Source organism: Heterocephalus glaber, unplaced genomic scaffold, assembly GCF_053883595.1.
Source record: "Heterocephalus glaber isolate CG9 unplaced genomic scaffold, H.glaber_assembly_v1.0 deba00001673, whole genome shotgun sequence".
Taxonomy (NCBI): Eukaryota; Metazoa; Chordata; class Mammalia; order Rodentia; family Bathyergidae; genus Heterocephalus; species Heterocephalus glaber.
The window spans coordinates 25,367,166-25,385,395 of NW_028258410.1; the positions used below are offsets into that span (position 1 = coordinate 25,367,166).

Below are 18,230 nucleotides of genomic sequence, written 5' to 3' on the forward strand. Positions count from 1 at the left end.
CCAAAATCTGTTTCTCTAGTCTAATGTGTCTTCCCTTTCCTTTTTTATCTCTCTTATCACCTTTTCTGTCTCTCCTCCTCTCAGGAACAGTATAAATTTGTATACGAGGTGGCACTGGAATATTTAAGCTCCTTTTAGCCCAGTGGGGTGTGGGAACCTGCCAGAGTTCAGAGGCTGCTGTGGCCAAGCCCCTTCTTCTCTGAATGGCAGTGACTGGGCCCGGGGACTCAGAGGTGGCACCCCTGCCTAACTCCGAAAAGAAGACTGGTGGCTCCAAGTTCTGTAGTCGGCTCTGCACCTTCTGAGGGTCTCCTGTAGCTGTGGGAGATGCTACACTCACAAGCCCAGGATCCCTTCCAAACCAGACCAGCCACAGCCTTGGGCCGGAACAGAAGTGCACCCACAAACAAGGCCCTGGACTTGTGGTTCCCAGACCTCTTGCTTTTGTTCTTTCCGAGTTTGTGAATCTCACTGCAAGCCAACTGTGCAGGTGCTGGGGAGCAGGAGGCTGGCCAGCACCTCTTTTTCCCTCCTTGTCTTAGGAGTGTTGGGAATGTGAATTCTACTCCTCCATGCAGTTGTTACGGAAAAGAATGGGGATTTGGAAGTCACTGCTCTGATGCCCCTCTGATGCAGTTGTCATCTAGATGAGCATCAGGGTGACCTCAGAATAACCCTGAGACCATGGCAGAGGCTCCTCTCCATCCTCACAACTTACTTGCATGGGGCGTGGCCCACTACCATGCTGAATCCCTTCCCCAGCTCAGCCCTTGACTGTCTTTCATTCACTGGCCAGCCAGCTCTGCCCACAGTGCACTTCGATAAAGGTTTTCTTTCCTTTTTTTGTGGTCTGTGGGAGGAGGTGGAACTGTGGGGGAATGTTGCCACTCCTCCTTACCTTTGTAAAAGGGACTAGCCTAGTGCAGGGCTCTGGCTGGCTTGTACAATGTAACCCTTATGTTTCCTGGGCCGTAGCTTCCTCTGGGAGGGATGAAGAAAATAAGATGTGATTATTTTCCCAAGTGTATGTGAAAAGAAATTTTCTGTTAAGGGTGTAACATCTTAGTCTCTTATGTTAAAAAGGTAGGGTGGGAGTTTGAGTGTGTAGCTATGAGACAAATCTTTGGAGCCTATTATATTGTCTGGCTGTGTCCTTGAAAAGTTCCCACCTAGGATAGTATAGCCATTGAGCAAGGGAGAGATGGGCTAGTCAGAAAATGGTATCTGGGCACCAGCTTTGAGCATAATTTGGATCTCCAAATTGGAACTTCTTCCTAGAGAAATCTAGTGTCCATCTTGCAAAAGGCCTTTGTGGACCACAGTCGTGCTTTGGTTTAAAGGGATTAGGCCTGGGACTCTGAGTCTTGCCCAAAGTATGAGCAAGTCAAGGAAAGGGAGTCAACATCTGCTAAGTATCTCCTCTATGAAAGCATCATGCTTGGCACCTTCCATATGACATGTCACATAGTCTCACTACCCCCACCAGGGAGCTCTTATCATCTCCATTTTGCAATTGAGGAAACTGAGGAACCTTCCTGGGCTCCACAAAGGCAGGCAAAGACAACAAAACTACTCTAAAGTGTTTTCTTCCTACTTTCTCAGCCAAGGAATTATTTTATGGAGGAAGAATAAGGCTAGAAACTTCTGAACAGAGAACTTCATGAATGAAAATTTCGTTCTTTCTTTCTGATGCCAGTTCTTCTGGGAAGCCCACATTTTCAGATATATTTTATCTGAAATAAAATATATCAGATATATTTTAAGTCATTCCTTGCTCCCTTGGAAAGCTAGTTTCATCTAATTTCTTCCTGCAGTGAAAAACAATTCTCCTACACCCTCAAGCTATAAGGGAGCCGGCCAGGGACACTCTCTACTTTGGTCTCTAGCCAGTGCTTAGGTACAATGTCTGACACACTCGTGTGTCCTGAGATCTAAGAACCTCCATCTTGCAGGCTGGTCTAACCCTGAATAGGGTATGAGGAGCACAGAATTCAATAAGGCATAGTTTGTGCCCTTAAAGTCTCACTGTGTACTGGGGAAATTGGACCACAGTGCAGTTGCAGTGGAGTATAGGAGTGTTACATGGGCCTATGTGCAAGAGAGTTTCACTCTGCCTAGGGCTCTCTAAAGGAAGTAGCATCCATTCCAGCTGGGTCTCATCAGCTACAACAAAGGAAACAAGGAGATTCAAGCCAGTGGGTCAGTATGTGCAATGCAAAGAGGTATGAAAAGGCATCAGGAAAGACAGAAGATGAGAGGCCAGCCCAGCTAGAGCATAGCAGGACAGGAGGAATGGCAGGAAGTAAGCTAGGGTCAGGAAGACAGATGCCCCACAGAGAGTGCAGATGTTGTCCTGTGGTCAACAGGAAGCCAGCAAAGCTTCACGGTGATGTGCTCACCCCGTGCTGAGGAGGCCAGCGGGGCTGCCCCCTTCTCCTTTCATCAGACACTGTGAAAACATTCCCGTGAGCGTGCTATTTTTTAATATTGTATCTATTTGTCTTTCTGCTCATTATTTTGTGGCTGGAACAAAATATGCAGCGGGTCATGAGATGCTGTTCCTGTAAGAAACCCAGGATGTCTGCTTTACCACAGAGCAGGGTCAGCAAGCCAGGCCTCCAAGCCCACTAGGATGGAACATGAAAGCAGCCCACAGAAGCTGCTTCCATTGGCATAGGCTCTGGAGCTGCCTAGATGTCCAGACCACCAGACTTGATCAAGGAATCTGTCACTTTGAAAGTTCAAAAGGGAATCTCAAAGCAAAGGACCCCTGTGACTAACTCACTCTTCTTCTTTGATGGACCTCTTCCTAAGTGTATTTGAGCAAGTCCCCAGGGCCCAGCCCTGACTGGTCCTGCTGGCTTCCTCTGGCCCCAGCTCACTGTCCCAACTGGCCTTCCCAGCCTCAAGGAGACTGCAGCATGGTATATCAGCCTGTTGTCTGCTCTTTCCTGAGATCTTGGTTCATCCAAACAGGCTGAGGATGAAAGGAGGGCTGTTTAACACAAACCCTGGGTTTATGCTGCTCAGGGAGGAGGGAAATAGCTGCCGGATAAAAGTGAGGGGGCCTCTATCATTTAAAATGGTGGAAATGTAAAGGGCAGCTTCAGGGAGGAGGAAATTTGTAAAACTTCAGGCCATGGTCTGGTAACCCAATAAGAGCCAGCTTGTTCCCTCATTTTACCACAATTCAGCCACCCTCCAAGAAGGTACGGTAGTGAACTGGTCTTAGGCTAGCATACACAAAAGGAACTGAGGCTTGTGGGTGGATATGACTTCTCTAATATCCCACAGGGAGGCTATATGGCAGGGGTTGAATGAGATCGGGTAAAGATGCTCAGAATTTGGACTTGATTACCTGCTCAGGAAATCTCTCAAGCAAACACCACCTCTCCAGATGTATCCCCACCCCACCTTAGTAACAAGGTAAGCTCACCCATCCATGAGCAGAGGAAAATAGTATTAATGCTCTCCACAACAGAAGCACACTCATCTACAAGGTGCCAAAGAGCACCCTCCCTTAGCAAAGATCTTCCTCTGGCTCTCATCTCCTAGATAGGGACCTCATTTGAAGAAGATGCAAAGAATTAATGAGAAGCCAGAAATTTTCCCCACCTGTGTGTGTGTTTATGGTCTAGATAGATTCAAAACATACCTCAGCTGTGTCCCAACACTGTGTCTTTTCACCCAGCTGCTGTAAAGATCTTGGGCCAGCCAGGAACCTCTGAGCCTCTAGACAGCCTCAGCAAGTCTCTCTTTGTGGGAAGAAAGGTACCAGCTTGCTTTAGGCGTTGGCCTTCTTTGTGCATGTGGCCCAAGCAATGGTGCATTAGATGTCAACTATCACATGGAACTAGCTGAACCTGTGCTGGGGACTTTAATATGTGTGCTCATTTCTTCCAATATTCCTAAGAAGAATGCTTGTGATTATCATATCACCCCTGTACTGAGGAAACAGAGGCTCCCAGGGAGCAATCACTTGCCCACTGATCCATACCTAGTAAATCAGCAAGCCAGAAATTAAACTTATTTTTTTTCTGACCAAAAGACAATACTTTTCCACCATTGTGTCTCAGATTTTCCCATGGAGTTACCCATGACAGTAAAGACTAGAGCGGAAGGGATAGCTCAGTAGATCTTGGTAAAGCCCAACGGTAAGTATAAAATTCCTTTACAGTCTCTATTTTAACAGTTCATGCAACATTTGCATTCTACTTCCTAATTTAAACTGATTAGTTTTAACATGACTCTATAAATACTCTTTAAAAATGTGCCCTGTATCTCATGTGGTTTTGATCTGTTCAGGCCACTTGTATGGACCCTAGGGAATGATATCCCAATCTGTGATATAGTGTCTGACCTGCTGCTTCCCCACTAAGGCCAATTCCAGACTCAACCTCAAAATGAGTCAGAGCCACCCTCCTATGGGCAGATCCTTTGGTGTGGGAGGACCCGACCTCACTGTTCCCAGGCTAACATCAACTAAGGCCTCTTCCAGTTGGGTGCAGGAAGGAACCATTTAACAGACTAGAATGATGAGGACTTGCCCATCTGGCATGGTGAGAAGTGATACCACAAATCCCTCAAAGGAAAAGGGAAGCTGGATGCAGCATTAGGCAACAGACTCCTGAATCCTGGGCTTCTAGAAGGTGGTCCCCATTGTCTAGGAGGAGTTCCATGTTAGCTGATGTGAGCAACTGTGTGAACACATTTTACATGAGGGGTATGGTCTAGAAAGCCACTCAATTTACCCTAATACACATTCACTGGGTTTGTACAACATGCAACACTCTGGAGAAGTGCTACCAGAAAGCACAGATTGCTATGGCATGGTGCATCCCTTGGTGAGGGATGGGGTGATGGGGGAAAGAGCTCAGTCTTTGGTTTGAACTCTAGCCTTGCCATTTCTTGGCTATAAAATACTGGACCAAACAACTCATGGAAAAATAAGCATGCAAAGGGAAGCCTCAGCCAGGTTATAAGGAGTAAATTTGGGGAACATCAGGTAGGAAAACAGGAAGGCAAGACCAGAAAATTGAAAGCCAGTGAACGCTCAGAGCCTAGGATGGTTATAGACTATTTGGCCACTTCTATGACATGGCAGGACAGGATGAGGCAGAGGTGCAGCTTGGGGGGGGATCTCTGGGGTGAAAGGTGACCATCATCTTCCCTCTGACCAGTCATGCTTGTTTATCTTCCATTTCTGGGTACACTTAAACCCGAATGTGTATCCTTAGCAGAATCCATGTCTCCACCACTTTAGCAAGGCTTCTACAGACCACAGAAATGAGGCCCAGGTAGGAAGAGCTTGGCATTTACGTCATCTCTGGACCAGTGACTGCCCAACCCAGATCCAGAAACATTGAAGGAAATGATCATTCCCTTGGACCTCACTGCCTAAGGATAGAATGAAGGGAGCCACTTTTCCTTAGTCTGCACCTGGCCACTCCTGGGCTGGCCAGATAGGCCATCAGCACCGAGCTGAATCAGGATTTGCTGTGGAAGACATGGGTGAACTCAAATGTAAGCATAAGCAGGATGTTGATCCTAAGCCAAAAAGTCAATAGACTATACTGAGCCAAAATCCCTAGGGACAAGTTGCCAACCAAAGCTGAAGAGAGTGCCACAGTACAAAACACAGATTGTCATTTCATCTCAAAACTCTGACTTCCGGACTTAACCTTTCCCATCACAAAACCAACATGAGCCCCTTCTCAGCCACTGAACAGCTCCAAATCACAGCCAAGTATAACAGAGAAATAAGAAAAGTAAATCCAACTGGAGACAAGCAACCGAGATTCAGTCTTGTTTGTGTACACCCATGCAAAGGCTTCCTGTCAGGGGTTTTCTGTGTATACTTATCTAGGAATTATACAATATGAGTTTTGGCTTCTCCTAGCAGGAATTTGCCTATGAGGTCATATACTGTCTGAACAGCAGGAAGACAGGTCGGAGGTAGACAGTCAGCTCCAATTTCCTCTGACATGTATTTCAGGGTCATAGATCTGATCCTTAGAAGTACCAAAGAGATGTCTATGCCATATCTGTGCACATAAACAGACTTAGTTTCTTGGTAACCAAGGATAGACTTTTGCTTGAGACTGACTGTTCAACTGTCTTGGAGAAATCAAGACCATGTCTTTCCTGTTTCTTTCCCAGCTTCAGAAGAGGTAGAAAAATGTATCAAAGGGAACACATTCACTTATGAAGTCCACCCCTGAATGTTAGGTTTCCAAGAAGAGGAATCAGCATTCACAATGTTAACCTCCAAGCCTGACATGCCATCCATCTAAGAGCTTGTTGGTCCACTAGGGATATGGGAAGAGTCAGGACAGAAGAGGGTCTATTGGAAAGAGCTTTGAGAACTAGATAACCATGGGGCTTACCTATGTGTTTGAGTACTTCTCTGGGTGGTAGGATGTAGACTCTGGTCCTTGATTGGAATTCACAGAGAAAGAAAAGGTAGGGACTTTGGAGTACTGGTTAGGAAAGTATGAGTATGAAAGCCTGGAGCTCAGGGTAGTTAATGTAGTTCATGGCTCCTTGGTTAGCAGGACTCTTGGATTGGGGGGGGGGGTAAGGAATAAACTGGTAAAACTACAAAGTTGACTCTTGTATAAGTATTCAGTGCCTTTGGGTTTGTGAATACAAATTGGTAGGCTTTATGTGATGGTCTGACCAACTCCTGTAGCCCACCCTCCTGAACAGAGTGGCGTCATTCTAAGTCATTCTAAGTTAAATCAGGCTTCTGAAGTTCAGGTAGAATACTGCTGCCCATATCTTTTGTAGATTACTGTATCTACTGCAGATTATTGGATAAAGAAAGCACAATTTGCTAGCTCTGAGCTACTCCTGTGAATGGAACCACTACCAATGAGGGAAACTTCAGAGCTGTAAGGAAGAACTTCTGACTGCCAGAGAGGATGAGCTGTGCAACTCAGTAGCTGTCTGACAGATGCCAGGTGTCTCCCTAAAGGGTAGAAGCATTGCTGAGCTGATCTTTTGGTCATTTCCATCCTAGGTGGGTGAGATCCTGTGGAGCTTGGATCATGTTTAAACTCATTTATACTTGCAGTCAAGTCATGCTTTGTGCAGGTTGGAGCCTCCTGCTCACCCATACACACCTACTTAACACACTAGCCAAGATGCTATTCTGGCCACAAATCCTGGGCTCATCCAAGCTTGGTCATCACCAAACACTAAGCCAGAAGAAACAACTGCTTTGCCATAGATATGGTACCCACTGAGATCTCTGATGAGAACTTACTGGTCAACAGGGCCATCAGAAATAGCAAGACCTATTAAAGGCCCAAGCAGGACCCAGAGCAAGGCTTCACTTACCATGTTCATTATCTCCAAAGGTTTCTACCCCGATTCCCCCCTCAAGGCCCATTGGCACAGATTTCAAAAGCACAGTGACACAGTGAATACAAGATTTTAATCATTCCCAGTGCATATATTTCATCACTTGGGGGATCTTGGGTTTGCCAAAGTTAACCCTAGGTAACCCATATTGGTAATCACACTCAAAAGCACTTTTGTATCTTCTCTTTTCATTCCACATCCTTGTGACCATCAAAGACAGAATTGAGACCTCTATAATTGCTTTGGTTACTGGCCACCCTCGTAGCTCTCTAACAGCTATCATGTGGTCCCCACTCATCTCCATGGAGGCTGACATATTTATATCCATGAAGCATATGATATTGCATGAGACCAGTCTCCACAATATTGGCAGCCTCCTCCACAAATCCACATGGTCTGCACTTGTACAGTTTGGGTGTTTGGTAGATAAAGCACGTATGAGAAGAGAAAACAAAATAAATAAACTTTTAAAAGGAGCCAGCACTGTGCTGTCAATGTTCATTTTTTTTTTCCTTTTTCTTTCCAATTCTAGCTTAAAAAAGCAGAAGGTAAATAATGTCAGGTCAATGAATATCAGATATATTTTTGACTGTACATTACAGTGAAGTGTACTCTTTTTACACCTGCAAGTCCATCTTATTTATTCTTGTAAATGTTCCCTGACAATGTTTGTAATATGGCTGTGTTAAAAATCTATACAATAAAGCTGTGACCCTGAGATTCATGTTTTCCTAAGATATTCGCACTGGTGTCTTCCTGAGGTTGGGTGGGAGTGAGACGGGAACACATTGAAGTAGAAGGGAAAAATCCTATAATCAACTAGTTTTCTTTATATTTATGTTTATTTAATTTTTACAACTACAACACAGGAAATATGTATTATCCTCTCTTTGAAAAAGTTGAGAGTCAGAAATATCAAGGGATTTCCCATGAGTATACACTGCCTAATAAAAAGGGTTGGGTATAAAGCAGTGTTTCTTGAGTATGGTCTACAGAGTACTGGCATTAGAGCACAAGGACGTTTGTTAAGCACACAGTTTTAAGCTCCTACAGAATCACCATTTCAAGGTCTGCATACCAATAAGCTACCCAAATGTATCAGCTAGCTATTGCTGCACAAGAAACCACTCCAAAATACAGTGACCGGAAACAACAGTCTTTTAGAATAGTCATCTGGGACTCGACTTCTGAAGGCTGAGTTCATCTAATCTCACCCTGGATCGATTAGGAGTTGGCCAATGGCTTTATTCTAGGCCTCAGGCATTGGTCGGTGCACTCTGCTTTATGTATGTCTGATGTTCCTCCAGTGAGACCAACAAGCTTGCCTAGACATACGCTTCTTCTGGTGATGACAGGAACATGAAAGAGAAAGCCCAGTTGCATAAGCATTTTGCAAGCCTTTGCTTGAATCCTATCTGTAACATCCTACCAGACAAAGGTAGTTAAGTTACATGGAATGCTCAGACTCAAAGAGGCAGACCTCTTGAAATAGATCTCTCTTCTCAATTTTCCAATGAATGCTGAGATTAAACACCAAACAATTAATGCCCGATGTACCCTGTACCTTTCCAATCTCAGAGTGTAATGTACCGGTCGCCTACTTCGTTGCACCGAGGAAACAGCTAAACAAGCCAAGTCTAAGGACAGGAGCCCGGAGTTTGTATGCTTAACAAGTACCCCATCCCCAGTACCAAAAAAACCAAACAAGTACCCCAGATGATTTTACTACAGGCTCAAGTTGGGCAGCTGGTGTTTTAAATGCTACAGCTGTTAGAGAGGGGCAGCAAGGAGTTCACGAGGAAAGAGACAAGCCAGTTTCAAGCTAGTGTATGGCTGCCAATCTCTGAGTTGGATGCATATGATCTCTATTTTCTAGACAGTCAGAAGAAACAATTAGAACAAACTCCTTGAAGTTTACTGTTCCCAAGTTCTTTGCACAGATCCAGATATGAGCACAAGCTGCAGGGCTAGAATTCAGGGTTCACTTTGTTTTGTTTCACCCTTGGGAACTTGGCAGGGTTCCTATGCCTGAGGAACCTATATAATGCCCACTCCCCCAAGCCACAGAGCCTGAAGAGTATGTGCTTCCCTAAGTGGGGAACTCAGTGTCTAACCAAATTAGTTATCTTTGCCTTGGTCATGGTAATCTTACTTATTCTGCCTGCTATAATTATGCTTTGGCCATAAATGTAATAGATGATTCTGAGAAAAGAAAATTATAAAGAAGAAAAAAATCTTACATAATGCCTAATAACAAAAATAATTTGGGGCATATGATATTCCCCCAGAATGGAAATACTTTTTAAAGAAAAATTATAAAAGTAGCACATATTCACTTGACAGAACTCAATAAAAAATTGTTTGAAGCATAAGGTGAAAGTTCCCAGCTAAAAGTACTTGTTAATATTTAATGTCATTCTAGATCTTTCTATACATATGTAAACAAACATACATGCATTTTCTACATAAATGGCATCAAGATAGATGACAGATAGAAGATAGATAGATATATAGATAGATAACAGAATTATTTAGAGATGTGTTTCTTTTCTCTTAACAACATACAGAGTGGTCATATTTCCATGAAATTTGCTTAGATAAATGTCACTTATCATCCCTGACACCTTCACAGTACTCCTGAAAACTGAGGCTAAAGTATTTTGGGTACATCAAAACTCAGGTGTTCCCTTAGCAACGCTAAGGAAGTTATCCTAGCTGTGGGACCAACATTAACAGCGAGGGACACCCCTTTCTGTGTGCTTCAGCTCTGGAGACAGGCACAATTTCCTTTGTGTGTCTATCCAAGTGGGTCATAGCTGGGCCTTCCTGTGTTGCTGGACCTTGTGTGTGGGCTTCCTATAACTTATGAGCAGCTTAATCAGACTGATTTGTATGTCTGGTTTGACCTAAGATCTTCCCCTGATTCCCTAGACAAATCAGAAGCCCACAGACATGTGGGTATATGTCTTGAGGTCATCAACCTGCCATGCAAGAGAAAAGAAAAAAAGATTTTATCTCTCTCTGTCAGTGTTTGTGTGCAATGAAAAGGGACCAGAGAGAAAAACAAAGTCAGTCAATAGAAGGAGAAATCCACTTTGGTAAATTTTAGAAAATTTTTGAGCACTTAGTCTTTAGGAAAGGCAACTATTCCCCTCCACGTCCTGGCCTAGGTGACTTTCTCTTAAAATTTACCAAAGGAATTGAGCCTGTAATCTCCATTGACATGTGGTAGAGATGTGACGCCCACAGACAGATGCCAACCACAAACGGAGCAATTGGAGACAGACAGAAGCTTGAGATGATAATCCCCTGGAAATCACTAGAAACTGAGAAGGTTTCAGCTTTCACAGTTCATAGAATAGGCATTGGAGTAAAGTTTACTTATTCAAGGACATCTGGAGTACACGGAGAAATAGATGGAAAACACACAGAGAACTATAGATGCAGAGAGAAAATAAATTGAATATATAAATGCATTAAAAATTGTATCAAAATACAGTGCTAATCTCCCATCATAAGAAACATGGGTAAGTTTTGTTTATAAATTTCTATATTCTCTCAATTTTATATTACTTTTATACATAGAAAAGCCAATTACATTAAAAAAATAAAAATAGCAGAACATTAGAAAATGAGGACAGGACAGATAAGATAATACCATGTATGGGATCAATCCCAAAGATCTACCAAAGATCAAGAGGTTCAAAAACTTGGTATTTCCATCATCTGAAACAAAGAGAATATGATCAATTAGTCAACTCAATGTCCAAAAGTGTAAATTTAAGCCTAGATGAAATTATTTTCTAGATATTCCCTTAAATACTGGCTTCAACAGAATCCTTAGCAAAACACAATACATTTCCCACCCTGAACCCTGAATGGCTTCACGCCACAGACCATCTCAGTGAAAGCTCTTAACTGAAGGGCCAAAATACAGGGGCCCAGCTACCCATCTCTCTGCAAATCAGCCCTAATCCAGGTGTAGGCTTGCAGAATCTTGAATATTGCACTGCCTGAGCATCATACTCCTCTCCTCTCTAAGTGTCCGTGAGTGAGGCGGAGGCTTTTATCCCAGACAATAACCAGCAAAGTAGCTACTCTGAGTTGTTTGTTAAATTTAGATCCTCACTTTAATAGCAGCTGAGCATAGAAGAGGATTACCACTTCCTTTTGAAGGATGAGAAGCCTAAAAACTAACCATATATGCCTACATAGAAGATGAATATATTCCTCTAGGAAGGTGGGGCAAGAAGTGTGAAGAAACCTCATTCCAGGTTATAATGAAGGTTGACTCTATGTCCTCCCTCTTTCCTCTAACATACCTACAAATATGTAGTCAAGACTGCAAACCTGTGACCACACCTGGCAGTGAATTGTGTAAATTGGGGAGGAATTTCCTCTGATTACAAGACAGAAGAAGCTGAAATGAGATTCACAATTAGTGATTGATGCTGAATCATGTTTTGCTACCTAAATGATGAAAAGGGGCCTCAAGGAGGATGAAGTGGTTCATCCCTCTCGGGTGCTGTTCCAGACGGTTCATATTCAGAAAATTGGTCAGTGGTCCATTTCTTATTTCCTAGGAGATGAAATGACGTTAAGAAAAAACAGAATAGCAGGGAGAAACTTGCTGAAGTACACGTTAAGGATTTTAGCTTTCAGGCCTCCCATCTGTTTGGAGCACCCCAGAGACAGGAAGGGAGAGGTGAAAGCTGATTGTTAGTTGGAGACATACGAGACTAAGTAAAGCAAACATCTACTGCATATACTGCAAAAATTCTTGGCCTCACCTTTTATCTCATCCATGGCTGTGTTGATCATTTCCAAGCAGGCTTCGGTAGATTTTGTGCAGGGAAGACCACAGTATCTCCCTTTGGACAGGTTGTGCATTGCCTGCTTCTTACTCCATGATTTCTGATATGTGTACCACCCAGAAATGCAGGGGAGTTGATGCTCCATGGTGCAACTTTTGACCAACAAGAGACTTGAGGCTGTGGAGCAATCCTCTAAAGGCAGCGCTGAATTATATTTCATGTAATGTTTCAGACAGTCCCAGAATAACCAGGCTCTTACAGAAGTAGGCAACTCAGTAGCACGTGCTATATTGTTTCTTCCTCCCTTCCTCCCTAATTAGCACCCCTTTCCCTCATTATTCTTGGAATCATCTTTCCAAATAAATATCATGTCAGGTTTTGCTTTTAGAGGAATGCTAGCTGAGAACCAAGCTTAAACTATGCACTATATTCCGTCCTCCAGCTGTTAATCTGCCAACACCCATAGAGGGCTGCCAGCTGTCCAGTTAAGCTTTTAATCCAAGGACAAAATGGACTTGGTATAAAGTGACTCAGGTGGAAGAGCTTTTAGTCAATCCTGGGCTCATCCTGTGTGTCATGCAGTTAATTTGCTGCTCATATTTGGGAACAGGAGTCCTGCCATCCCATATTTTTGCAGAAAATACTTGGCAAGCCTCCCTAGTAGACAGTGAAAAGGGCAGTAAAAGGTCCTTTGTAGAACCCCTCTGTGAGCCTTATTAAGAATCCATGCACAAAGAATCAGGAGCCTGCAGCAGTACTTACCCCCAGCCTATCCTTAGCAAGACATGGATCCTGATAAACCGTGTAGGCTCCTAGTTCCTAATGGACCACGTTGTGCCAGGAAAAGACGCAGATGGTGAGGTGAGATTTCCATCCAACCCTAAACACAGATACAGACCTCCTCCACATGGATGTTTCTGGCTCGCTTCACCAGCTCTGCTAAGTCCCCTGACCTCACAGGCTGTCAGATTTCACAACTGGCAGAGTAAAAATAACAGCAAACCTCTGCTTTTCCTTCCCTCTCCTTTTGGCCCCTCCACAATGCTCTCTGAGAGCTCCCAGCTCTAAGTAAACTTAGAACTCGCCTTGTAAAGATGAACAAACAAGAAGACATCACCAGACACGTGAAAAGATTCAGAGTTCAAAAGCAGAGGTTCGCTTTGAGGAATCAGAGAAGTACCTGCCTGTGAAATGAAGTCCATGCCAAGAAAAGGGAGACATTTTACAATAAATACAAATGCAGAAAACCAATAGACTTGATAACTAAATCCAAGAACTTTGTGTTATTATTGTAGCCAACAAAATAAATTGCTGAAAAATCTAACCAAGATAAAAATACAGATATTCAGGGCCTGGGGATTTAGCTCAGTGGCACTGCACCAGCCTCGAAAGCACAAGATCCTGAGTTCAATACCCTGTACCCCCACCCCCCGAAAATACAAATACAAATACTCAAAGTTAGGAAACAGAAAAAGGATCTAATAGTGAATGAAGAAATTACACAATGTTGCAGAGACATTATGAGCAAATCAAGCTAGTAAATTTTGACATCTTGATTAAATAAATAATTGTGGAAATGTATGAATATTACCAAAATTCACTCAAGAAATAGAAAACCCACTTAATCAGAGAAAAAATTTAAGTTGTTTATTCTACCCTGAAAAATATAAGAACATATATCTCTATAGATGAACTTAATCAAACTTTTAAAGAAAAAATAATTGTCATATAGTGTGTACTATGCCAAAACAATGCAAATAGGTGAAAGCTTCCCTGTTATGTCTATTATGAAGCTAGAATAGTACAAATACCAAATATGATACACATCCACACTCTTAGTCCCTCTAGACCAATCATATTTATAAATGCAAAACTTTTTACTAAATTTCAATGATTACATCTAGCTACTTTTAAAAAATAATATACCACATCCAAGTAGGCTATATGCCAGGAACTTTTAAATAATTCAATATGAATCTATAGGAAAAGCAGGAAGACATATAGTCATCCTAGTAAATACTGAAGAAAGAATTTGACAAAATTTAAACTTGATTTCTGAATACAATAATCTAGGAAGTTAATAATTGTAGACAATGTGTTAAGATGAGATTTAAACTAATGACTAGAAGGTATTACTGGAGTTCTGTTGTATCCATTTATATACTCCATCTGAGCATAAAAGAAGATTACACCTTCCTATCCTCCTTGATATTAGTTGGGGCTGTGTGACAAGTCCTGGCCAATGAGCTTGAATCTAACTAATGTGTACCAATTTTTTATCAAGGTATTTAATTGCTGGTGAGAGATCCTCGAGTATATTCTTTCTTTGCCTCATTAATCCAGAAGGTTCAACTATAGGATGAGGGGCCTCTAACAGGTTGAATTACTGAATCACCATATGGAGGACAGTTGCTCCTGGGGGCTACTTGGATTTCTAAAACTTTGTGCATATGATAAAACAAACTTTTGTGGCCCTCCGTTACTGAGTATTTACAGTCCTGTATTACTACAGAAGGCCTAATACAGATAGCAAGTGTATTAAATAATAAAGAAAATTCTAAGTGTATGTCTCTTGAAGTCATAAATGTCTAAATCGTTGCTGCTATTTGATAATTTGGGCTGATCCCAAGGTAGTTAGTGCAATTCTACAAGGAAAAGGAAGAGATTATTGTTATAGTTACCATTGCTATGTAACAAATTAGCCCCAAACAATCATTTTTCTTTTGTTCATCATTTTGTAGGCCAGGAATTCTGAAAGTGTTTATTGGGCAGTTTTTGCTTGGAGTCTCTCATGTGGTTATGTTCAGATGTCAGCTAGATCTGCAGTCATCTTTAAGCTTTGTCTGAGCTGGATGTCCAAACTGACTTCTGCATATAGCTGTTGTTGATTCTGGCTGTCAGCTGCGAGATTAGATGGGCTATCAAGTGAAGGTCTTCAACATGAACACTGCAGAATAGTCAGACTCATTCCATGGCCCCAGCTTCATCCACAGTGAGTGTTCCAAGTAATCCTGCAGGGAACCAAGTTACTTTTCCTGACCCAAACTTTAAAGTTCACTGCATCACCTCTGGGAGCTTCTATAGGTTACAAGAGATTCACTGGGGTCAGCCCTGATTCAAAAGGAAAGGACTAAGACTCATCCTTTTGATAAATGCAATGTAAAATCATTTGAATACATATTTGAAATCTCCAAAATTACTTTTGTAAATGCTCAAAGTTATTACAATCAATGACAAATGCCTACTAAACTCAACCTATTAAGATTGATAAGAAAGGTCAGTAAAAGCACAGATATAAAATAAGTGCACAAAATAACTGTCTTCTGTATTCCTATGTAAAGAATGAATTAGTGAATTAATTCATTAATATAGCATCAATTATATGTTAGAAAGCACACCAGGAAAGATCATATTCACAATAGCAGTCCCAAATACATGAAGCTTATAAATAAACTTCTGAAATGGGTAGGACCCTTGTGAGGAAAGCTATAGAACTCTATCTAAGGACCTCAAAGAAGATAGGAATAAATGGAGAGCTGTAAGAGAGGGTAAAAATCACTGTAGTTAAAATACCAGTTCTGCCAAAAATTAAAGGAATACATTTGGGGCAGCTTCAATCTAAATCCACATGAATCTTTTACTAGGTAAGTTGAAAAATTCATTTTACCATTTGTCTGAAAAAATAAACACACAAGAATGACCAAACAACTTTTAAATGAGCTAAATAATTAAGACTGTGTACTATCAATGCAAGAATCCATTCTGGTTAATTCCTTGGGATTTCTGATCACCTCAGACATTGGAAAAGCGTTTAATATCTATCGAGATAGAATTTGAATAAAACTGACTTGATATTGTCAAACATCCATTGATCAAAGGCAGAACAAAATAAGAATGGGAAACTCTTTTATAAATCACTGAAGTAAGGTTTGGTTGCCTTCAGTATGTTTTTAATTCAGTTCAGTATGTTTTATCATATTCAGTATTTCCATTAATGTTGGTGTTTAAGGCCTAAAGTGTTCACAGAGTCCTTGATTTAATTGTTAATTACACATATGATACATGAATATGTTTTCTTTGTAAAATAACTAGAGCATTACAGATAAAGTTATGCACTCTGGCCATCACTTCTAGCCCCTGTCCTCTATCCCTGTAGAAATAGAAAAATCTTTGGTCTGTCTTACCTTCTTGGTCGTCTCACTTCTCCAGGCAATGCTGAGGTTAGAGAGGTCCCAGAGCACTAACGTACGAATTAAAAACTAGGTCAACAAATGGCCTTGAGTGTATCCTGGTTGAGTGTATCCACTTTGAAGACAGAAATAAGTGCAGAAGACAAACTTCAACCTAATCTCCCTTGTTGGTCCTTGGACTGATAAGATGGGTAAAGCCTCCCATACAATTCATGCCATATTCCACAAGTTAGATCCAGCAGGCTCTACGCAAAATAAGAAGCTGGGTGAGGTATCTTCCTCGAAGGAGAATCCATCTGTCTCTTTGAGTGTAGACTTGGAAAGCAGTCAGCCATCACTGATGTCTCCAAGTAGGGGCCACAGGAACACCCAGTCAGTTCTAGCATCCAGTTCCCCAGAAATATCTAAGGCTACCCTGGGGCTGTGGAAGAAGCACAAACTGAAAGATCCTCAGAGAGGTACCATGTGTCCAAACAAACTGTAGGTACTTCCAGAGGTAAAATGTATTAAGACAACTCATGTCTTGCTTGTCAGAACCAGAATGACAAAGTATCCTGGTCACACAAAGTGTCTTTGAAAGCCAAAAATAGTCACATGGCATATACTCTAGCAGAGAGGAAAATGTTGGCCTATTTTCCTTCCTTGTTCCACTGGAGAAATAAGGGTTCTGAAACCATGAATATGTTTAGAGTCATATTCTAAACATCTTGAAAAATTTAATATTAAAATCAACTTTTTAAGCCAATACTTAAGGGTTTGTGCCCTTATAACTTTAACCAGACAATTCCAGAAGAAACACTTTGACTCTAAAGAGTGCATCCCAGAAGGTTCACTGAATCTGAAGAAGCATGCCTTGTCACTACAAAAGTCATAACTCCCTGAGAAGGAGCCACCTAGTTCTTACAAGCCTTGCTCAAATGGTCCCAAGTCATATGTTGCTTACCAGTTCTGTATGCAGAGAAATGAAATTTTAGTTTTTCTACACTGGAATAAGTAGTACTGTAGAATCAACCTGTTTTAGTCACTTTGTCATTGCTGGGACAAAATACCCACAAATTAAAAGAGGAAGGATTTATTTTAGTTCACGGTTTGCAGAGTCTTCAGCCCATAGTCGGCTGACTCCAAGGCAGAGTGGTCTGGCAGAGGGACATGGTAGAGGAGAAATAGTCCATGACATGGGTGGCAAAAAGCAATAGCCATCAAGGCAGACTACACCCCAGTGACCCACCAGGCTTCACCTCCCAACCATCACACTCAGCCATAAACCCACCAGTAGATTAAACCAGTATCACACACCATGACCCAGCAACCTCCCAAAATCCCAACCAATAACCACATAAGACTTTGAAGGAGCATCTAGATAATAAGCCATAATACAACCAAACAGAAAATTCCCAGAAACAGTGGTATAGGCCACAGGCAAGAGAAGGACCTACAAATCTAGGCCTGACTTCAGAGAGAGAAAAGATGAGGCTTTAATCTGGGCCCCAGACAGGGATCAGACGACTTGTAAAATAAGGGGCTGAGGCATTTATGTGAAAGCAACTGCCTTCCTAGAGGTTGTTAAGAGGGGGATTAGATGTACGTGGTATTGAGCACACTGTCACTATGGCCTCAACTCTGCAAACCAATGAAGTCCTTCTGCTGAGACCCTTTAGCACATTCTGCCAAAGGTCCCCAGAATGGCATATATCACCTTTTAAAGAAATGGACCTAGCGCAGAGAATCACAATCCTGATCCTTCCTGATGCCCCAAGAACTTTCCCAGTAGGATTCCAAGCCACACTCAGCAAGAACATAAGCTTTTCTTTTCAAATTTTGGAATTCTCAGCTAGCCCATGTTGTTTTATGATCTTTGAAA

At 42.0% G+C, this 18,230-nt stretch overlaps 1 protein-coding gene across 18 annotated transcripts in view; it reads left to right on the forward strand.

The window, feature by feature from the left end:
• Ptprt (protein tyrosine phosphatase receptor type T) overlaps positions 1-8,100 on the forward strand; it is a 1,083,111-nt gene extending 1,075,011 nt beyond the window's left edge. For all 18 annotated transcript variants that reach the window (XM_087197882.1, XM_087197888.1, XM_087197890.1 and 15 more), the window contains one exon: positions 85-8,100. In XM_087197882.1, the coding sequence (XP_087054008.1) occupies positions 85-138 (54 nt within the window). In that variant the 3' untranslated portion in view covers positions 139-8,100. The remainder of the gene's footprint in view (positions 1-84) is intronic.
• Positions 8,101-18,230: the final 10,130 nt, after the last annotated feature.